The sequence below is a fragment of the Xyrauchen texanus genome, chromosome 18 (assembly GCF_025860055.1).
Source record: "Xyrauchen texanus isolate HMW12.3.18 chromosome 18, RBS_HiC_50CHRs, whole genome shotgun sequence".
Lineage (NCBI taxonomy): Eukaryota > Metazoa > Chordata > Actinopteri > Cypriniformes > Catostomidae > Xyrauchen > Xyrauchen texanus.
The window spans coordinates 1,638,044-1,661,797 of record NC_068293.1 but is presented as its reverse complement, the minus strand read 5'-3'; the positions used below and the strand labels follow the sequence as shown (position 1 = coordinate 1,661,797).

Below are 23,754 nucleotides of genomic sequence, written 5' to 3'. Positions count from 1 at the left end.
CTGTTGATTGAAATCTCAGTACAAAAGCAAGGATTTATTTATTTGTTGCAAATATCCCTCCGTGTTGCTATAATTCACTATCATTATAGGGCTTAATTGAACTTTTTTTGTTGTTGTTGTTCAAAGTTTGTGAAAAGGGATGTTTCTTACAACACTACCACCAAGATATTTAAAACAGGTAAACCAACCAACCGAAGCCTCACTTATAGTTTTTGCATATTAAGCAGGGAGAGAAAAAGTTACAAAAATCCCAAAAAATATTTTCTTCAAATAGTTAATTGTTTTTTCATATCTAAGCTTACTCCAATATAATATATATATGTGATCAGTTTAACATAATATTGCATTATTATCATGTATGAGTACAGATACCTACAGTACTGTGAGACTGATGATTTGAGGACATTGTGATTATGTTTCAGCAACTGTTACTCAAAAGACATCATAAAAAAAAAAGATTTATCTGCCAAAAAATTATTTTAAAAAAACCCACAGAGAATTTATATACACAGTTAAAAGGATGGGCAAGGAGGTGGGGGGAACTGGCAACGTAAAGTTTAGTGGTAAAACTCAACGTAAAACAAACATAAACAAACACACACACACACACACACACATGCAACGTGGCCACATGCATCTCTCTCTCTCTCGCTCTCTCTCTCTCTCTCTCGAACTGGTGTCTCTGACCACCCTTTATCTCACTCTCCCTCTGATCATCTGATTCAGCGCCGGCCGTGCACGGCCCGTCCAAGTCCTCTTCCTCGTCACAGACATATATATATATATATATATATATATACACACACACAGTGCATCCGGAAAGTATTCACAGCGCTTCAATTTTCCACAATATGTTATGTTACAGCCTTATTCCTAAATGGATTAAATTAATCATTTTCCTCAAAATTCTACAAAAAATACCCCATAATGATAATGTGAAAAAAGTTTGTTTGAAAAAAAATCACATGTACATAAGTATTCACAGCCTTTGCTCAATACTTTGAAGCACCTTTGGCACCAATTACAGCCTCAAGTCTTTTTGAGTATGATGCTACACGCTTGGCACACCTATTTTTGGGCAGTTTCTCCCATTCTTCTTTGCAGGACCTCTCAAACTCCATCAGGTTGGATGGGGAGAGTTGGTGCACAGCCATTTTCAGATCTCTCCAGAGATGTTCAATCGGGTTCAAGTCTGGACTCTGGCTGGGCCACTCAAAAACATTCACAGAGTTGTCCCGTAGCCACTCCTTTGTTATCTTGACTGTGTGCTTAGGGTCGTTGTCCTGTTGGAAGATGAACCTTCACCTTCTGTGCCTCGATACAATCCTGTCTTGGAGGTCTACAGACAGTTCCTTGGACGTCATGGCTCGGTTTGTGCTCTGACATGCACTGTTAACTGTGGGACCTTATATAGACAGGTTTGTGCCTTTCCAAATCATGTCCAATCAACTGAATTTACCACAGGTAGACTCCAATCAAGTTGTAGAAACATCTCAAGGATGATCAGTCGAAACAGGATGCACCTGAGCTCAATTCTGAGTGTCATGGCAAAGGCTGTGAATTCATATATACATGTGATTTTGTTTCGTTTTTTATTTTTAATAAATTTTCAAAGATTTCAATCAAACTTCTTTCACAATTTCATTATGGGGTATTGTTTGTAGAATTTTGAGGAAAATAATGAATTTAATCAATTTTGGAATAATGTATCCAAAGTATTTAGAATATGTTACTGACCTTTAGTAATCTTAATTAATTTTTAATTAAGTAAAAAATTACATTTTACAGCATGTAATCTTTATTTCGTTAGATTACTCAAGGTCAGTAACGTATACTAAATACTTTGGATTACTTCTTCAGCACTGTTTTGACTATAAAAACTCAGTACAGTAAGACAAAATACACTTGTCATCAGAAAAACCTAAATATTTTATGCAGTGTTGTTTCTAAAACCAGATAAATCAAATTGATCTTGTTTGAATGATTTTTAGATATTTTTACAGGAAAATAATATAAAAATTATTATCAAGAAGCCCTAATATCGAAGGTCTTACTAGAAAAAAGAAATTATGATCCAACATGAATTTTCTTGATAAAGAAGTATGATCGTGTCTGGTAACATGTGCATGTAAAATGGCTAGAAATAACATTTTAGCTTAGCGTAAAGCTGTCAATTTTACGCAAGGTATATTTCTATTTCTTCTGCTCAAAACTTACTTTAAACTTACTCTGTTCGATTGAATGTAACACATCAAAAGAAAGTGTTTCACCGCTGTTCAAATGCACTTTGTATCACACCATTTATATGTCTATGGTTTTCCATCTGAAAGGACTAAATATTAAATTAAACAAATGACCATGAAATGCAAAATAATCTCTTCAGTAATCAACATAATATTTAGAATGCAACTGCATTATAAATTCCAATTATTTAAATTGTAACTCTAGTGGAATACAGTTACTTATATTTTGTATTTTAAATACGTATTCCCGTTACATTTATTTAATTACTCCCCAACCCTGTATGTACATAAATCAGCACTGCTGTGATTACCTACAGCACTCGGCCTGCAGCCTTGTGCCTGAGGCCAAATCACAGCAGTGCTGATGTAGGGCCATGTTGCACTCTTGCTTGTGTGATATTGCTTATATATTTAGGGCCATACAGCAAGATTGCGAGTGTGACATTGCTTATGTACAATGGTTCAATGAACAATTAAATTTTTTGAAATTAGGAAAAACTGAGTACGGTCATAAAAATGCATTTGTGCATGGAACTACTTTCATAGGTAATGGATCAGAATCTGCCGTTGTTGGTTCAAAACAAATGATGTGTCCAAGCCTCCATTAGTAATTCAAAAATGTCATTTCAAAAATAGTATCAAGGCTTGTGCTGTTTCAAACAAGTTATTTGATAAACAAGGATGGATCTGTGGGTGTGTGTGTATGATAGAGAGAGAGAGAGAGAGAGAGAGAGAGAGAGAGAGAGAGAGAGAGAGAGAGAGAAATGGAGCATGTACTATCACCTCCTGCCACTCCCAAGCAGACATGCTGTCAGCTTTCTGAAGATCAGCATTCTCAGTAGAAAAATAGCATCCAAGCGGGGGTATTTCTCCCTATTTCGTGGTAGCTGGTGCACAAGTGTTGAGCACTATAGAAACCACAATGTCCTCTGCCATTTTAAACAGCACCCATTGTGAAATTAATCAGTCCTAGCTTTAGTAGTATATTAGTAACATAAGCAATCACGAAGAGCTGTTGTTTGTAAACAGTGGCTGACGGATGGACATCATGTCACTTAACTTGCTCATATTATACACAAAAATTACCTTTTGCAACCACCTGCTGGCTAACATATGTAATGTCAAAAAAAAAGACTAACAGTAGCTCTTAACACATATGCACAGGTCTTACACTTTAGTTTAGAACAGCACGAACACAAGCGGAGTGATTCACACATAGTGAAGCATCCAAGTGCTGATGGCAGGCACGGCGTTATGGGTGGGCCTGACGGGCCTAGGCCCACCCACTTTTCAACAGACCCACCCAAAACTTTTCTTCAAACTTTTTTTGTCAAGAATTATAAAAAAATCGCCAATTAAGCTCATAATTTGTGCTAAAATAGTCTAAATGTTTAGTTTTAAAAACAATTTTAAGCTGGTTATGTCTATTTTGATGTTTCTGCGCAAGTTCAGCAGACAGTGTTCGGGTTTGTTCCGATCAGAGCATGTGAGCGAGAGCGCATTTCTGAATATTCCGCTCTGCTCAGCTCATTCTGCAGGGTCGCTCGCTCAACCCAGAATGGCCTGCTGGTTGGAACTTCGAAGATATGTGGAATAAGGCCTCCGACTATTTTTTTCCCCCCTAGTCGACTAAGCCATTAGTGGACAAATCGCCTCTTTATATTAATTTAATTAGGCTACTAGGGCAGGCTATAGGCTATAGCCTAGTATGGAAGCTTGTTTCCGCCATAGAATAGCCTAAAACATTTTAAAAGATAATTGCGACTTTTTATCTTGCAATTCTGACTTTATTTCTCAGAATTGCGAGATATAAAATCAGAATTTCGTGAACTAAAGTCGCAATTGCATGAAATAAAGTCAGAATTGCATGAAATAAAGTCGTAATTGCTTCTTTTTTTTTTTTTACCCATAGTTTATGTCTCACAATTCTTCTGACTTTGTAACACGCACTTTATATCACGCAATTCTGCCTTTATATCTCCCAATTGCGTAGGCCTATTATAAAGTCAGAATTGCGAGATATATAAACATGCAATTATGTGAAAAAAGCCAGAATTTCAAGCTATATTTCTCGCACTTTATATCACGCAATTTTGACTTAATAACATAGTACTACAATTGCGACTTTATATCATGCAATTCTGACTTTATAGCTAACCTGCAATTGCCACTTTATATCACGTAATTCTGAGATAAAAAGTCAGAATTGTGAGATTAAAAAAAAAATCGCAATTACATTTTTTTTTTCACTCTGTGGCGGAAACGCTCCACCCAGATAGCAAAAAATGTCCGCACGGCTTCTTTTTGCCGCTGTCCCCAAGCTGTCGGCTATAGGTGCGTCCCACTGGCGGTGATCCAGCGTTTGCCGCCGAATTCGTCACGCCCATTTCTTGCGAGATGCCACCGGCGGTCAGACGGCGGGCCGCCCGCGTCATTTCTCTGGCGGATGCCTCGCGGCAATTCGACCGCGGCCGGCCGGCGGCAATTCGACCGCGGCCGGCCGGCGGCAAGCCGCTTTGAAATACAGTCACAGCTTGACTCTCAAAATCGACCAGCCATTTGGCTATTATTATTTTTGCTCCAAAGCCATTAGGGTTTATAACAGATTCTTGACTCTAGATTCCATGATAAGGTAAGGTTTAGGAAATGACATTTAAATTACTTTGAAACTCTGAAGCGATTATACAGTAATATATGTAAAATATATTGAATTATTTATGCACTTAGGTGAAAATTGTTTATATTTCTTTGATTGATGCACATTGAGACATGCACCAATAAACCAAGAATAATTCCTTTTTGTAAAACTTACTTGGCAATAAATATCTTTCTGATTCTGATTAGGTTTAAAAATAGATATTTAATACAGGGTATGAAAAATTTAGCAGAATAAATTGATGAAGTTAGACTTTTCACCAATGCCTGACTATCAGTGAACAGTGAAAGACATCTGTCCCCGTTTTGACGTGAAGGATAAACTCAATGAAAAAGCTTTCTCCCCTGGTTTCACAGTTGCGTAGAAATTTCGTTTGTCTGTAATTTTTTCCAACCTCGATTTTTTTTTGTTGTTATTTTACCTTTTACAGGTAAGGGATTCATTTGCAATTACGACCTGTACTAATGTTTAAGAAAGTGTGAAAGTCCCTGTAAAGGCAATAAAAATAAAATAATCCAAACACACTATACATGGTAAAAATTTATTGCTAAAACACATTACACTGTGGACTGTGAAGTACTGAATTGTGTAGTTAAACCGTTAAACAGTTTTGCACCAGTGCTGTGTTCAGGATTCTTTTGGGCGGGGCTAAAACGGTGGCTCGATGACGCACTGGACCCACCGAGGCAGGCCCCTCCCGTAACAATATGACTAGAGCACATTCGGTTCAGTTTGCCATTCAATCACGAGTTACAGTCAGACTCAGTACTAGTTTCAACAGCCTACAGTTAGCAAAGTCATCGACTACCATCGTTTAAGTAAGTACATGTTTCCTTTTTGTGTAACGCAATATTATGTTTACATTGTTTTTAAAATATCTAAGTTAGTCACCATTGTTCTTGCAGTATGCTGCTAGTCCAGTAGCTAGAGTGGCTAGAAAGTGTTAGCTAACACGTGCTGTTTTGCCCTCCTTACAGTACACACTGAGGTTAAGCAATGTTGCTAGTAACATTACATGTAGAAATGTTATTAACTACATACAGTAGTTAGCCAAAGCTTTACATCTAGAAAGACTAAGTATAACTTGTGTGTTTTTTTTTCTAACAAAACAATGATGTATATAGGTTGTGTAAATGATTATATTTGTCGAACAAGAATGCTGCTAGTTCAGTTCACAATGTAGCTATAGTGGTTAGAAAGTGTTAGCTAACACGTGCGGTGTTGCTTTCCTACAGTACACACTAAGGTTAAGCAATGTTGCTAGTAACATTACATGTAGCAAATAACATTTCAACATACAGTAGTTAGCCAAAGCTTTACATCTAGAAAGATTAAGTATCGCTTGTGTTTTTTTTAACAAAACAATGAGGTATATAGGTTGTGTAAATTATAATGATGTTTGTCCGAAGAATTAGGCTGCTAGTTCAGTTCACAATGTAGCTAGAGTGGCTAGAAAGTGTTAGCTAACACGTGCTGTGTTGCTTTCCTTACAGTACACACTGAGGTTAAGCGATATTACTAGTAACATTACAATGTTATTTGCTACATACAGTAGTTAGCCAAAGATTAAGTATAGCTTGTGCTTTTTCTAACAAAACAATGATGTATATAGGTTTTGTAAATGATTATGTTTGTCCGAACAATTAGGCTGCTAGTTCAGGTCACAATGTAGCTAAAGAGTGGCTAGAAAGTGTTAGCTAACACATGCTGTGTTGCTTTCCTTACAGTACACACTGAGGTTAAGCGATATTACTAGTAACATTACATGTAGAAATGTTATTTGCTACATACAGTAGTTAGCCAAAGCTTTACATCTAGAAAGATTAAGTATAGCTTGTGCTTTTTTCAAACAAAACAATGATGTATATAGGTTTTGTAAATTATTATGTTTGTCCGAACAAGTATGCTGCTAGTTCATAACGTAGATACAGTGGCTAGAAAGTGTTAGCTAACACGTGCTGTGTTGCTTCTGTACTTCTAGGATTTAAGGGGATTATGATGAGTTCTATTTCTCTGAACTGTTGTACTTTTTATGTTTGAGGACAATGCTGTGTTCACTTGAAACACTACACTGAATGAATAAATTGTATGTTTAACATTTTCACTGTTCCATATATGGCTGTTCAGTTTTCTCCCCACTGCATAGCTATATTCCTAAAACGTTAACAATGTGGTTTTGTTAACATTTTCTTGCAGATACGTTGACCAGAGCATAACCTGTCATCTTCACCCAAGAGACCTACTGTTGGACAATTCTTTTTGCTTTAAAGGTAAATGCATCATTAGTCACAATGTCTAGTTACTGGGCCAAAAGGAGAAGAATATTGAAAGGAGTTGAGAGGGACAAACAGGAAATTGAAGCTGCAAACAATGCTCTACTTGCTGTTATTCCCGACTTTGACCAAGTAAATCCTCCTGTTAATGAACATCAACATGGAATGGCTACAATAAGCCATGGACAAACTGTAATCCCTGAAGCACAGGAAATAACTGATGATGAGGTATATGGACCTTCTGAAATGTTTTCCTCAAGCACGGAAGATAGTGAAGAGGAAGGGGATTGCCTAAGGACACAATTGGCAGGGTGGGCTATTGACAACATGATCCCCCATGTGGCACTTGGTAAGCTTTTAACCATTTTGTCCAAGGATCATCCAACCCTTCCTAAAGACCCAAGAACCCTTCTGAAAACAGTGACTTGTGTTAAAACAACCGAACTCTCAGGTGGTGTATACCATCACTCTGGAATTGAAAGTGGGATACTATCGCAGTTGTTAGTGTCTCCCGAATTGCAGAAGTTGACGTCAGTTTCAATGCAAGTTAATGTTGATGGACTTCCACTTTTCAAAAGCTCAAATGCCCAGTTCTGGCCAGTTCTTGGTTTAATTGAGCAATACGTGGGTAATGTCCAGCAAAACAAACTTCCGTTTGTCATTGGTCTCTATTATGGGAAGAAGAAGCCAAGCAGCCTTCACTTTTTGAATCCTTTTGTAGGAGAGGCACAGCGACTTGAAACGGAAGGAGTTCTGTTTGAAGGAGATCACTTCCTTTCAAAATATCAACGTTCATCTGTGACGCCCCTGCTCGTGCACTTGTTAGAAATGTCAAAGGTCACAGTGGATATTATGGGTGTGACAAGTGTGTTCAAAAGGGGGTCCACTACGAGAACAGGATGACCTTTCCACAAACAGATGCTACTCTGAGATTAGACAATGCAGTCCGTGATGAACTTTCTGATGACAGTCATCAGTGTGGAGAAACGCCACTGGCATTGTTGTCTGTTGGTTTGGTCACCCAGTTCCCACTGGATTATATGCATCTGGTATGCCTTGGAGTGACAAGAAAGTTGTTGCATCTTTGGCTAAAGGGACGGCGGCTGACAAGATTTTCGCCCAGCATGGTAAAAGAGCTCTCCAGAGTACTCCTGACCTTCACACCTCATGTTCCGTGCGAGTTCAACAGGAAGCAACAATCCATGGAAGATGTTGATCGTTGGAAAGCTACAGAATTCAGGCAGTTCCTCTTGTACACTGGACCAGTCAGCTTAAAAGGCCTTGTACCAACTCAAGTGTACAACAACTTCATGCTGCTTTCAGTTGGCATCACCATCCTACTGAATGTATCCCTGTGTGCTGACCTCGCAGACTATGCACACGGAATATTGGTTCTATTTGTTGATCACTGCAGCAAGCTTTATGGAAAGGAACATGTGACATACAACATGCATGGATTGGTGCACCTCTGGCAAGATGCAAAAAGTATGGTGTTCTTGATAACATCTCATGCTTCCCATTTGAAAACTTCCTTGGACGCCTGAAGAAACTGTTGCGCAAACCTACACAACCACTGGAGCAGGTTGTTCGCCGATTGTCGGAGAGAAGTCAGCACAGAAGAACAAACATCTCCAAAACAAGGCCCTTGAGGGAGCACAACCATGGACCACTCCTCAATGGTCTTTCTGTGAAAAAGCAGTATGAGGCGTATTACTTTCAAGACTTTGTTGTGAAACGTTCAGAGGGAAACAACTGTGTCCTGTTGGAAAATAAGGACATAGTTGTTATAGAGAATGTAGTCGTTGATGAAATGGACAACACTTTGGTCATCTACAAGAGGTTCCGGAACATGGTCGATTTATTTACTTACCCTGTGGAATCTTCCAAGCTGGGCATTTTTCATTTATCTGGCCTATCAGATACACTCCGCTTTTCCCATATAGCAAATGTTCAGAAGAAATATTATCTTCTTCCTTGCCCGGATGGAAAGGCTGGTTTTCCGTTGATCCACTTGTAAAAATGACACTTGTTTTTTTTTTTTTTTTTTGAAGGGGTGAGCATTTTGAATGTTATTGTTTTTTTTTCTTCTGAAAATTAATCAAAATGTATACTTTATGCTATCTTTCTTCTATTTTAGATGCTGTTTGCCATTGTTCAATTTATCAACGAGGATGATCTGCCATTTGCAGTGGTTCCGCAAGTGTGGCTCAGCAATGACATGTGCTATTGGCCCCCATTTGACCTCCGCAAAAAGACAAGGGAAACAATTTAGCCATCCGCTGTACGTCTCCACACAGCACCTGGGAGAAACATCATTTTAAGTTTATGAAGGGAGCAGGTAAATGGGTCTGACTTGTGCATTTGATATTCCTGCATTTCATCTGTGTAATTTCTTTGTCTGTTTATGGTGGATAACTGACTTTCATTCATTATTCCCTGCTCTAGAATCTTGGCAAGAGGCAATGAGATATTTGGTGCGCTTCCAAACAGGTTCCAGCGTTGAAACGACAGATGATGACAAGAAGGGAAAGCGAAAGAGAAGCTTAACTTCCAAGTACAGACCCCAGGCCTCTTCTGATGAAGAGGAGTCTTGTCTTCCAGATGCACCAGCAGTGCTGTCGTTTCAGCAACCTCTTTTGAGCTTTGAAAACCTTGTTCCCAGTAACAAGGTTTCAGTGCTGCCCGATGCTCCAGAGGTTGCATCGATTCCAGAAAACCAGGAAAATGTTGAGCCATCTGTAGATTTCAGAGCTGGTATGTAAAATGTAGTGCTGTGAAGTTTGATTTGTGATCCTGCCAATAAACTATACACTTTGTTAGATTTTAAAATGTCAGTTTCCTCTTTCTCAGAACCAGGTTTCTCCCCAGTAATCCAGACTCCACTTCACAGAGCCAAGAGTTTGAGTACAAGTAAGTAATGTAATTTGTGATGTTTTTTTGTCTTGGAAACTATTGCTTCTATTTAAGAAGAGGAATCCTTTAATCATCATCTGTTTTTCATTAGGACACTTGACGGGTTACTCACCGCAGCAGTTTGTGGATGAAAGGTGTCGAGGTGTGTTGTACATTCCATTTGCTTTGCACAGTTCAATTATTGTTTCATTACAGAATATGCAATACTCTGTAGTGAAATTAAAGCTGTTATGTTTGCTCCCCAGCTCGTCAAGTACTAAGCTTTACACCCCCAGCAGCACATTTACCCTGGCAGCATATGGGTGAAAACGCTGGAGGTATGTAATACGTTGCGCTAAACTAAGTGTTACATTTAAGTCCAATTCATTACATGTATCCAATAACTCCACACACATTTTTAAATGTCAATGATTTTCAATAGGACAAAGTCATCGCTCAGGTATTGGCCCTTGGACTCCCCTGGCACCTCGTGTACAGCATGAAGTTTTCTGCTATGAAGGTATTTTCCAGGCCTATGTCTTAGTGTCCAGTGTTTTAACAGTATTGAAAAAAGTGCCTTTAGTTGTTGTATTTTTGTAGATTTCCAGAGACTCCAGAATGAGAACCAAGCCCTGAGGGATGAGAACCAAGCCCTGAGGGATGAGAACCAAGCCCTGAGGGATGAGAACCAAGCCCTGAGGGAAAGCAATGCACCAGCAGGTGAGAACATGCACTCTTTCTTAAATTTAACTTTTTTGTGTGTGATGTAGGTCCAAAATTACCATATCCTTTCATTTTGTAGCTTCGGATGACAGCGGATCACTTCAGGAGCAGGTGAAGCAAGTTGGGACAATGTTAAAGACGTTTGCTCGCACTGGGCAATCAGGTACAACTTGCGAACCTGTACATCTAGTAGACCTAGATATAAATGTCATAGTTTAGTAGTTGAAGGACCAGGACTGACTACTTTATTCTTTTATTCTGGGGACCCCTGTAGGTGCAGATCAGACCCTAATTCTGCGGCGTCTTGGAGAGTTTGGCGATGTTGTGCGAAGCATGGACATCAAAATGGACACTATGCTGCAACATTTTAGTGCCGGTGTGTCCGTTGGAGGGTTATCCTGTTTCCTGGGGATCTGTTACTCCCACTAGACACCCAGGACGATTTAGCGTTGCTTGACAGCAGTCTGAGGCAGGATAAAGAGCTCCAGCAACGATTTGTAAGTGTGCTGATTTCATTTATAACGCCATAGGGTTATCTAAAATTAAGATTGTACACTGCATATTCTACAGTCTGAATCCACAGCCGGTCACATTTTAAATTTATGAGAAGCTTCAGAGAAATGTAATTTGTAACCCTTTTTTTTTTTTTTTCTTTCAGCTTCGGTTTTTGGCAATCAAGTGTGGGAGGGACCTCAAGACAACTGTGTGGCGAATGCTTGAGAGTATCTTCTCTAATCGCCTTTCCATTAACACAACCTGGACTGGTGCAGGGGAAAAAGCATGTTTTAGAGACATGTTCCTGAAGACCATTGTTCAAGTAAGTTGGCTATTTTTTTTTTATATTTAAGTAGATGTGTATGACCTTATGCCAATCAAATGGAATGACAGATCTTTATTTTCTACAGGAGCCATCCGGAAGAACTCGGCAACCCAGGATGCCACTGATGAGGCGATCCAGGTTAACGTTACGCGTTACCTGAAAGGAGCAGCTGACCGTGAAGGTGGAAAAAGGCGCCGCACAGCTGAAAGGGACCCACAGCCGACCCCTCAAACCTAGGCTGACTACCGACACCCCTGCTAAAAGTGTCAGACTAAACTCACTCAATCCACACTCTTCACTAGAAATTGCTGTTTTTTTTTATTTTTATTTTTTATTTTTCCCCATCTCGTGACCCTGCCTTCAGGGCAGCTCCTTGGATGAATATGGGATGTTTTTTTTTTTTTTCCTCTCATGACCCTGCCTTCAGGGCAGCTCCTTGGATGAATATGGGATGGTTTGTCTTTTTATACAGGCGCACGAGGAATCACTGAAGATGTGCCAATTTGCACTGCCTCATTCTGGAGGTCGAGGAAAACCAGACCCCAACCACTCCAGACATTGTGATTGACTGTGTTCTCAACAGCCAGATTTTCTGCTGTTAATTGCATTTGTTCCCACTTATTGTCATGTTTAAGTTGAATGTAAAACTTTACATTATCCTGCACATTCTTTGATACCAAAGATCTCAATTATTTAATATACAATTTGCTGCTTATTTCATTGTTACAGTGCTTAACTATTCTATTTTTAAATATAGCTTATAAATCCTAGATTATACATCTAATACTTGATATTTGCACATTATCTGGTAGCAAATATTCTACTTACCGTGACTTTAGTATTGGCTTATTTCATTCCGTCAGTGCTTAACGATTCTATTATAGTTTGTAAATCCTATTTCATACCTCTGATATTTGATATTGCACTTTTAACTAGTACCAGTTAATTCTACTTTCATTCCATCAGTGTGCTTAACTGTTATTCTATTAAAAATAGCTTGGTTGTACTATTTCATACCTTTTGATATTGCACTTTCACTAGTACCAAAAATTCTACTTTCATTCCATCAGTGTGCTTAACTGTTATTCTATTAAAAATAGCTTGGTTATACTATTTCATACCTTTTGATATTGCACTTTCACTAGTACCAAAAATTCTACTTTCATTCCATCAGTGTGCTTAACTTTATTGTTAAATATAGCTTGTAAATCCTTGTGCCACAGGTCAGCATTGCAGTTATAATGGCATATTCTACTCCAGAACTTTACTCTAAATTATTACCACTTATCCTATTGTTAGAAATGACTTGTAAATATGATGTTATACCTCAATTTATTTGATATCCTGCACTTTATTTGGTACCAAATATCCTCATTGCTTATGTTTACTAGTAATTCTTTTCATCCCAGAGCTGACCTCTTTATATTATTTACAATTGTTGTAAGTGTTACAATAGTGTTTTTTACAAAAGTGTTTTTTTTTTTGCTTGTTTTTACCAAAATTTAATTGGAAACCTGCATTTTCTTTGGGTGTATATATGTTTGTATTTTTCTGTTATTTATATTTCAGTGATCTGACATATTGTTTCAATGACAGTTACTGTAATTTGAAATGTGGAATAAAAGCGGCAAATGGAAATATGTCTGCTTTGATCAATCATTATTCTTGATAAACTGCATGCTATAAATAAATATATATATATATATACAATAAGCGGCGGCAGATCGCTCGAAAAGCGGTTTGCCTCCGGCGGTCCGCTCGATATAACGGCGGCGGAGCGGCGGCTGGCCAGCGGGCCGTCCGCTGAACGAGGCGGTAGGAAGGTGGCTGCCGCTTTTAAAAAGCGGCTGCCGCCGGCGGACCGCCGTCGAACGTGTTTGCGATCTCGCCATTCTGCCGCTTCTACTGCCGCCGGCGCGCCGCCGGCGGACCGCCGACTTATTGCTATCTGGGCAGTTCTCGTGCAATGCAAGTGATCGTGCTGGCGCCTTATTACATTGTCTGCTATATATTAGCTTCTTATTTATTAAATACAGGCAATTGGTTGATAAAACATTGATCAAAATTAAGATACAATTTAATACAAAAAGAAAAAACTCAATTAAGTGGTCAGAATAATGTTTTACCCACTCCATGTATCCACTGCTTATGCGATAGCACAGAAAATATTAGAAGTTGTCGCACCTTTTGAACTAGACCCTAGCCTTTGTGTTGGTTTTGGGTTTGATGGTGCATCGGTAATGGCTGGGCATAAGGGGGGTGTCCAAGCCATCCTTAAGGGCACCTTTCAAAACGCCATCTACGTGCACTGTCACTCTCATAGGTTAAACCTCGTTCTGTCAACTGTAGCCCGGACATTGCTGGATGCTTCTACTTTTTTCGACACTCTCAACACCTTGCACACCTTCATGTGCGGCAGCGAACGTCATGCCCGTTTCCTTAACGCGCAAAGAGAGATGCGGCCCGATCAGAGGTCATTGGAATTGGAGCGAGGGTGTGACACCAGGTGGGATTCAAGATCAGCCACAGTGACAAAAGTTTTCATTCTGTATGATGTTATTGTGGAGGTGCTGGCACAGTATGCGGAAGACGGGGGACAGAGTGAGATTGAGGCACAGTCACTACTTCAGCAGATCAGAACAAAAAAGTTAATATTCCTCCTTGTACTTTTCAAACAATTGTTCAGTAAATCAGACTTCACGTCTAAAAGCCTCCAGTCCATCGACACATCAGTGACAGACACAGTTGATTTGATCGAGAACCTCAAACAAGAACTGACAGACATTCGCTCCGGTGACTCTGCGTTCTCAAATATGTTAGCAACAACAAATAAGATGATGGAGGATCATGATGTCGAGAACTGGGATGTCATCAGTTTGCCCCGCTCAAGAAAGCTCCCAGGCCGATTTGAGGGAAGTATTGTCACATGCACGTTGGGGAAATCGACAAGGGTGAGGAGTGATAGTGACCTGCGCAACATTTCCAACACGCTAATAGACACTTAATGAACTGAACACTCGATTCCACAGTGACACCTATGGCCTCATGGCATCTGCTACAATCCTGATGTCCCCTAGCCTTGATACAAATGACACCAGCTTGGCCACTATAGCGAACTCTCTCAATGATACAGGGAAGCGCTTCCACGTAACCATATCAGAGTCAGAGCTCGATGTGTTTGTGCAACTCATAGAGAGGTAGAAAAAAAGAGGAGAACATCTCAAAAGTCTTGTAGAAGTGATGGACATATGCAATGGGGACATTTTCCAGAATATCCATGCTTTCTTAAAAGCTCTGATAACACTGCCAATGACATCTTGTACAGTTGAACGCGTCTTTTCCAGTGTCAACCGGATTAAAACACCAAATAGGAGCACCATGCTTACTTCTCGCCTTATGTCCCTCTGTCTGTTGACCTTTGAGAGAGAGCTTACAGTAACTCTCGACTTCGATGAAATCATTGACACTTTCAAGAGCAAACCCCGCCGACTACTCCTGTAATTTCGGAAAGATCGGTAGTGTAACGCAAAGTTAAGATGTGGCTCAGAGGGGGGTAGAAAAAAACAAAAAAAAATAGATGTCGGAGGGAAAGATGCACGAAAGACGATAGCATAGCCTATTTTCCCCGTGTTTAGTAAAATTACTCAAACGTCACACTCGTCCACAAATATAAAATGAAATAAAAGAAAGAGTACAACGGTCGGTGGAGCGGTTATCTCCTCACCTTTCAAATCTATTACTGACATGCACATGCGCAGTTCTCATTTTACCTCAGATTAACATAAAAGCACAACGTGACCGTTACAGTAGCATGCCCTTTCCTACTGCTCTGATAAATAATTTGATTTGCAATGAATGAATATTCTTCTCATACTCTCTCTTCTTCCCTTTCCTTCACGTTTGGCAATCTTTTAAGCCTGTCTGTTAGCGCAAAAATATGAGTGTCTTTTACTCAGTTGTTACTCAGTTGTTATTTTTTAGCCTGATTATTTTTTGGCTTCTGAAATGTTTTTTGTTGTTGTTGTTTTACTGCAATGCAGATAACTTTGTTCTGATATTGTGATATTGTATAGGTTACATTTTAATACATCTTCTCTGTATAATAAGTAAGTCTGTTGTTAATGAAATCGAAAATAAATAAATGGACAGATGACGTTGTTAATGAACAAGTTCTGTTCCCGAGTATTGATTGAAACTGTCGAGCAGTGTTGTTGATCTGTAATGTAGTAGCCTATTGTTGAAAACTTAAAACAATTAATAAGAATTGTGAAATATTCGGCCTCATGTTATACGAGCAGAACTAAACTATGTTTTGGGGAAATATTACATTCCTGACCTCTTTTACAGTCTAAATATAAGCTATTATAGTTTAGATAATTTTTTATAATATCCCATGAGTCCTAATAAATGCGATTTCAACTATTTCTGAAGTGCTTATTTTATAAAGAACACCGCTTTTTCTTTTATCGGGAAACGCAGCCCATGATGTGTAATGGAGATTCCAAAGCGCTCTTCTTTGGTCAGAACCAAGGAGAGCGATCGCGGATAGGTCCGTCCTGACTCTATATGCACCGAAACAAAAAAAATTTAACAATGCAACAAAATATTTAAAGAGCATCAAGCTATTAAAATCTATATTATGTATAGCCTACGTACAGATAATATAGCAGTATATTAGTCAGTAACTTTTATTAGGTTAAACAGTGATTGGATAACGTTTTTAATTTAACATTTTTAATTTAAGGCCCACCCACAATTGGTCTGGCCCATCCAAACCTGAAATCCTGGCGCCGTGCCTGGCTGATGATGTCAAACCATCAGTTCTCATGGAACGTCTCTCGACCAATTAGATTCGAAGACTGGAACTAACTGATGTGTGTGTATATATATATATATATATATATATATATATATATATATATATATACACACACACACACTGATCAACCACAACACAACAAAACCACTGACTGTGAAGTGAATAACATTGATTTTATCATTACAATGGCACCTGTCAAAGGGTTGGGTATATTAGGCAGCAAGTGAACAGTCAGTTCTTGAATTTCATGTGTTGGAAGCAGGAAAATTGGGCAAGCATAAGGATCTGAGCGACTTTGACAAGGGCTAAATTGTGATGGCTAGATGACTGGGTCAGAGCATCTCCAAAACGTTAGGTCTTGTGGGGTGTTCCTGCAATGCAGTTTTTAATACCTACAAAAAGTGTTCCAAGGAAGGACAACTGGTGAACCGACAACAGAGTCATGGGCACCCAAGGCTCATTGATGCGTGTGGATAGGCCGTCTGGTCCAATCCCACAGAAGATCACTGAAAAATGTAATGCTGGTCATGATAGGAAGGAGTTAGAACACACTGCATCTCAGCTGTCTGCATATGGGACCATGAGCGTCAGAACAGGACCATGAAGAAGGTGGCATGATGAATCACATTTTCTTTTAGATCATGTGGATGGTCGGGTGCGTCGTGTACCTGGGGAAGAGATGGCAGCAGGATGCACTATGGGAAGAAGGTAGGCCGATGGAGGCAGTGTGATGCTCTGGACAATGTTCTGTTGGGAAACCTTGGGTCCTGGCATTCGTGTGGATGTTACTTTGACACGTACCACCTACATAAAGATTGTTGCAGACCACTTACACGCATTCATGGCAACATATTCAGTAATGGCGATGACCTCTTTCAGCCGGATAATGTACCCTGCCACACTGCAAAATTTATTCAGGAATGGTTTGAGGAACATGACAAACAGTTCAAGGTGTTGACTTGGCCTCCAAATTCCCCAGATCTCAATCCGATTGAGCATCTATGGGATGTGCTTGAACAACAAATCCGATCCATGGAGGTGCCACCTCACAACTTACAGGACTTAAAGGATCTTCTGCTGACAATTTGGTGCCAGATACCACAGGACACCTTCAGAGGTCTTGTGGAGTCTATGCGCCTCGATTGGTCAGAGCTGTTTTGGTGGCACGAGGGGGACCTACACAATATTAGGCAGATGGCTTTAATGGTGTGGCTGAACGGTATATATATATATATATATATATATATATATATATATATATATATATATATATATATATATATTTTTTTTAGGGCATTATTTTGATATTCGATTAATCTAATGATTATTAGAACAATTATTCAACGATTCGTGATTCGTGAAATACACCTATATGTGTTATACTGCTGCGAGTGCAGTACAGACAAAATATACTTATATTCAAGATTTATTCTCTAAAAGCAAGTCTAAACATTGTATGTGCTGCTTCTCAGGTGAATGCATCTTTTTTTAAAGGATTTTTAGATATGTTAAAATATTTGTAATTCTCAGATAACAATTTTTTGTTCGGCAGTATAGCTGCTAAAGAAAATGTATGTTGTTTTAAAAGAGTTTTAGATATTTATATTGAAAAACAAGCCAAAACAAGAACAAATCATAAACGTATTTTGCTAATAGGGCAAAGACAAAGATTTTCTGTTCACTTCAATCCATCTTTAACTCACAAAAAACAAGCTCTCTTTTTAAGCTGTGTATTGCCAATTCTCTTCATGATAAGAAATGCACAGTGACATAGATTCAATAAGTTGCGAGGCATCACGTTATAATCTAGCTGCAGCAAGTGCACGTTCGAGGGACAAGCGTCCATGCACCATGTGCCTCAGCCGGGTGTAGTTCTCTCCCCATTAGATCGGGACATTCGCAAAACTCATAGAGTTTTTGCCCCCATGGCAAAGAAGTGTTGCCCTGACTTACCGCACTGGCTAGTGCGGTGGACATAAGTCTGAAGGGCACACACTGGACAAAGTCTGTGAAGTCTTTCCTGCTCCGACGTTGTAAATGGCAGGAAGCAGCAGGCTTCGAGAGGTTTAAGGTCGAGAAAGGCACCTCAGGCAGGTAGTCAGGATGAGGGTGTAAAATTGCTTTGGTCATTCCTGGGGCAAACTCTAAACAGGCTGGCAAAACAGACAGAGCCTGTAGGTCCCCAATTCTCTTTAGAGAGGTTATCGCCATAAGAAACCATCTTGAGAGTCAGAAGTCTGCCAGACGCTGGTGTGGCGAGGAAGGAATTGCCCGAAGGCTTCCTTGTGACTTTTTGCCTCCTGGAACCTGGTGATAACTATATTCATAGCATCACCAAATAAACCAGAAGGCGAAACCGCGGCATCGGGAAGGAAAGCTTTTGTCCTTGTCTCTGATGCTCGATAAGTTAAGCCATAAGTGTCTCTACGTACTGACTAAAACAGACATAGACCGGCCAATGGTGCGGGCCATCTGCTTGGTCATGCAGAGAGACAGATCCGTGGTTCGACGAAGCTCAGAGAAAGCCTAGTGTGCCTGTAACACAGCCTGACCTGCTGCCTGATAAGCTTTCTCCACAAGAGTGGAGGTGGTCCTGCACAGCTTTGTGGGGAGAGTGGGTAAATTTAGCGATGATGCCGAGCCAGGCGAGAGATAAACCACAAGTGTCTCTTCTACCAGTGGCATCACCGAATACACCCAAGCTTCAGCACCCATGATAGTCGAATATATCAACATCGAGGGCACGAAGACACGGGAAGTATAAGGATTCCTCCATGAATGAGAATACTTGTTATGGAGGTCATAGAGGAAAGGAAGGGACTGATATAGTGTTCCCTTCCCACTTTTAAGTATTTATTTATTTTGGCCACCAGACAGAAATTTGTCTTCTAGTTTGGAGCGTTTGGGGGGTCTGTTGTTAGCCGCTTTATTATTGTGCGTGGAACGTACAGAGGTTCAGCGTCCCCCTCATGAACCAAAGAGGCGCAGAGGCGTGCTTCAAGCTTACGAGAAGGATCAGATGGATCTGGGGAGAGAGCGAGCGATAGATAGCCCCACAACAAAAAAGTGGGCTCTGGCTCTTGGAAGTAAGCGAGACGAGTGTGAAGCATTTTGATTGTAATCAGATCGCAATGCCTGCACCCGCTCTGCCACAACGCAAGAGCAGCATGCTCTTCCCCCAAACACACAAAACAAAACTGGTGTGTGTCCATTTCAGCCATAGAGCGTAAACCGCTTGCTTTGTTTAACAGTCATTCTTTTTCTTCTTTTTTTTTTTTTTAAAGAAATGAGAAAGAGAAAGGTTTCTGTGCACTGCCTAACAAATTCTAACTCCTAACAGAGGAAAGAAAGTTCTGACAGGCTCGTGAAGCACACACACACAGAGTGATCTGAAGACAAAAAATCTGATGACACGCCTGTGCTTTCCAGCGCAGCATCAGAAGTGTAGCTTTTTGAAAAGGGAACAATTGATTTTGGACATAACATTGCATTATTTTTGTTATTATTGTCAAAAAAAGTGCTGTAGAACAGAAAATCACAGATGAAAAATATTGCTTAAATATAATACAATTATTATTATTATTATCATCATTATCATTGGTAGTAGTTGTAGTATTACAGTAAATTTAACATAACTACATATGATGATATATTTAGGTGTGATGTATGTCAATTTTATTTTTTCATTTAAATATAGAGGGTCTGCAGATGGAAATTAACCTAAGGCTATAATCTGACATATTTACATTTGTGAAAATGTTCATTAATATGTATTGTCCCTTTTAAGAAATTTAATTAAATTAAATATAGCTTTTATTTTGGTGGAAAACCAAGTGAAGCACTTTCAAGTTGTATGTTTTGATGACAGCTTCACACCTCCGGAAAAGCAGGACACTATGTGACCCAGTGCGATTATTAAACCACAAAAGGTTGTGATTTAAATAAATATGCAGTCTATGTTTGTGGTGCACATTTTAAGGTGAAAGTGTTCTTCGATCTCTGTCATTTACTACACACAGAGAGCATGTGATGCTTGTGATGGTGTTTTCAGTGTATGAGCAGCCTGCTTCACACACTCACTTTTAATCACGCAGAACATGCAGACTGTATTCTTATCACAATATGACATATTGCAATTTTAATTTGTTCAATTAATTTTTATGCAATGACATTCATATTTCAGATGGTATTAGAGAATTTTTAATGAGCACGAAAACATGAGCACAGTATTGGATCAATACTGATCAATACATTACTGGGGCCTAATGTGTACTGGATATATAAGGAAAGCCTTGTGAACCATCATGAAGATTTATATAGCATGAAAAATAAACAATGTCACCTGGAAGCAAGAATCATTGAAGTCTGCAGGTCAGATACAACATACAGGAAGTAGTAGCTGAGAAACACTCTCCTCTGAACGAGCAGTACAGTGAAGCAGATCGCATCCCACACAATCCCAGCCTCACCAGCTGGCAATTCACACTGATGATCAGCTTCAGCTACACAAACATGTATAACACACACACACACACAGAGACACACACAGAGAGAGAGAGAGAGAGAAGGATAAAGCAACTCTGACCACATACATATTTTAGCCAATTATGCACTCAAGTCATGTTGGAGTTACAGTAATTTGAAGATAACAACTTTACAAAATTAGATTCTTCTCAGTAGTGATGGAAGATTGGATCATTTTATTGTCTTGGATCTTTGAATCTCATTCAGCAAAATTAACTAATCTCTGTTCAAGAAATTTTGTTGATTTGTCATATGACAGCTGCATATAAATAAAATATAAAGATAATCTCTAAATACACGCTAAAGGCTTGTCATCTTTTAATCTGCAATATGTGTAACGCCAATGATCTGCTCTACTCTAATCTACTGTATCTCTGGTGCTATAGACATTATTCACAGTAGCATCATCATCTTTGATTTTTAACTGGATTGAAAACTATGCGAGGGATAGACTTACCATTTCTTCAATGTCCAGAAATTATAAAGTTATATAAAGCTCATAGATTCCATCTGATTTTCCACAACTAAGGTTGTCTGTTTTTTTTGTTTTTTTTTAATTATACATTTTTTGGAAACAAAATGTTCTTGGAAAGATATTAATGTTTTGTCTGCAGATTAATCTAAAAACACTTTAAACAGTAGAACAGCCCATTTGAAAGATTGTACGTCTATCCCTCCCAGCCTTGTTTTCAATCCTGTCTAAAACCAAAGATGGTGATGCTGTGAAAAGGAGGATGACACACCTCTCAAACAGTAGATAGCCCTGACAATTTAAGCAACATTGAGTTGGAGCAGAGCCACACTGTGCTTTGCAACAACTGTTTTTATTTATTTATTTATTATTACACATCAGCACCCTTACAATAATGTTTCACGATTTTATAGTATTAACAGTAACAGAGATTTCTGAAAAAAAAAAAAAAATCCAGTTTCATTTTAAATAATCTATTAATCTATTAGACCTAATTTTCATTACAATAGTAGAACTTGAGTTTACAATTTCTAAATGTGTTTATTCTAACATTTTTTTCATAAATACAATAATTTATTAGGGGGCCAGCACTGCAAGTGTGTAAGCAACAATTGTACACATTAGTGTTCTTCTTCATCTTCCAATGGAGTCTATGGCAGCCCATAGAACTACCTGCAGAGTTTCCCCCACAGTGCCACCTAGTGGTCAAAAGATATGTAAAATTTAGTGTGTGTGTGTGGGTGTGTGTCCTTGGGTCAAACAGAGTTAGGATGGGTCAAATCGCTTTTGACTCCACCAACTAGAATTTCCAAATTTTAAATTTTACTAAAAAAACATTTTTTAAAAAAAACATTTTTCATGTATTATCTAGGGTCAAAGCTGACAATAAGATATGAACAGCTTTTTGATAGACCACACCACTCGCAAATAACCCTTCAGCGAATTTTATCATAAGACAAAATTTATGTGTGCATACTGTATATATACGCTTTAGCATATTTACACAAAACTATTTCATCACAAGCATGACCTGAGGATACCTACAATGTTTCAGCACAATGCCACCTAGTGGTCAGGAGATATGAAAAATGTTTTTTTTTTTTTTTTTTTGCTAATAACTTCTGAATAGTTAAATAACATTATGAGGCTGATCTCTTTAGATTCCTTGAGTCATGAATTATGGGTCAGCCATATTGGGCTGCATACTCTGCTGTATAAATGCTTGGACCCTTAACTGCTGCTTGCAACTCTATTTATTTACTTATTAAGAAAATATTTTGCGATTTAGGGTTGTAAGAAGGGTAATATCAGTTGCATTTACATCACTTCCTGTTCCTGTTGATGCTAGTGTAAGATTATATATGCAGAAGAATTCCACCAACATGATTTTAATCAATGAAAAAATTAAAAGGAATGTGTCAATGTCGTAAATCACAGGCCTTCAAAAGAACCCCCACCCAGTTAAAGCAGACTTTTCTTCTGTGCAAGGTTACCATTTGATTTGCACAACTCTAAGATATTTCATCTTAATCTAGCCTTGCTATAATGCTGAAAATCACTTTGAACTGTGGTAACGTTTGTACCTGACAAATTAATGATTGTAGACTGATGGAACTCTTTAAAATGTATGCAGTGATGTGCAATAACATATAATTGATAAATATAAGCTTTAATTCTGTATGATTTATCTCATTCTACTAAGAATGGTAACTATAAGGTTTAACTTGATAAAATGCAATGATATGTAAAACCAATGATTTTGTAACCAGAGATTTTCATGTTTTATTATCTACACGTATAACATCCATAAAGACATGTCATGTTTAGTATGCAAACATTTGTTTGTGTATGAAGAAAAATCTGATGACAATGAATTTCATGTCTCTTGTACCATTTGCAAGATATAAAGTTAATGATTAAATATGCACTATTTTTAAGCGAGAAATGTTTAAGAGTCTGAAACAAAAGACCATAACTCAACTGTTGGAAAAGACTCTGAAAAGTTACTTCTGATTGGCGCAGGACACCTTTGGGGGATGCAGCCAATTTCAGTTCAAATAGTTCCAAACAGGAAGAACATGTTCTCATCTCTTGCTCTCTTCGTCTTGACTCTGCTCTCTGAAAACTCTTCCTCCTTGTTTGCTCTTCTGACCACTGCACTGCATCTCGCCAGAACCAAACTCCTCACACGTGAGATCCAAGGGAACTCGGGACTCGACGTCCCGAGAAGGAGTTTGAAGGCCTCGCTTCACAGCTAACCTCACCATTCATACAGACAATAAATTTGTCTGTATGACGAATTCAGAGAATAGCACATGAACACAAAGAGATC

General features: G+C 38.8%; 2 protein-coding genes and 1 long non-coding RNA gene across 3 annotated transcripts in view; 2 read left to right on the top strand and 1 right to left on the bottom strand.

Annotated features, from left to right (window-relative positions):
• si:dkey-11f4.7 (piezo-type mechanosensitive ion channel component 2) overlaps positions 1–23,754 on the bottom strand; it is a 554,199-nt gene that overhangs the window by 185,490 nt on the left and 344,955 nt on the right. Inside the window, exon 28 of the mRNA XM_052147980.1 lies at positions 20,769–20,928. Within this exon, the coding sequence (XP_052003940.1) occupies positions 20,769–20,928 (160 nt within the window). The remainder of the gene's footprint in view (positions 1–20,768; positions 20,929–23,754) is intronic.
• Positions 5,485–9,683, top strand: LOC127659100 (uncharacterized). The gene is made up of 4 exons (XR_007972488.1): positions 5,485–5,717; positions 7,096–7,169; positions 9,310–9,510; positions 9,618–9,683. It is a non-coding gene; the product is annotated as an uncharacterized LOC127659100 (long non-coding RNA).
• On the top strand, positions 9,692–12,777 carry LOC127659098 (uncharacterized). Its single transcript, XM_052148745.1, has 9 exons — positions 9,692–10,082; positions 10,177–10,227; positions 10,331–10,402; positions 10,507–10,584; positions 10,665–10,784; positions 10,867–10,950; positions 11,062–11,284; positions 11,446–11,604; positions 11,693–12,777. Exons 1-7 carry the CDS (start codon positions 10,001–10,003, stop codon positions 11,214–11,216), a joined length of 642 nt encoding a protein of 213 aa, XP_052004705.1. The 5' UTR covers positions 9,692–10,000; the 3' UTR covers positions 11,217–11,284; positions 11,446–11,604; positions 11,693–12,777.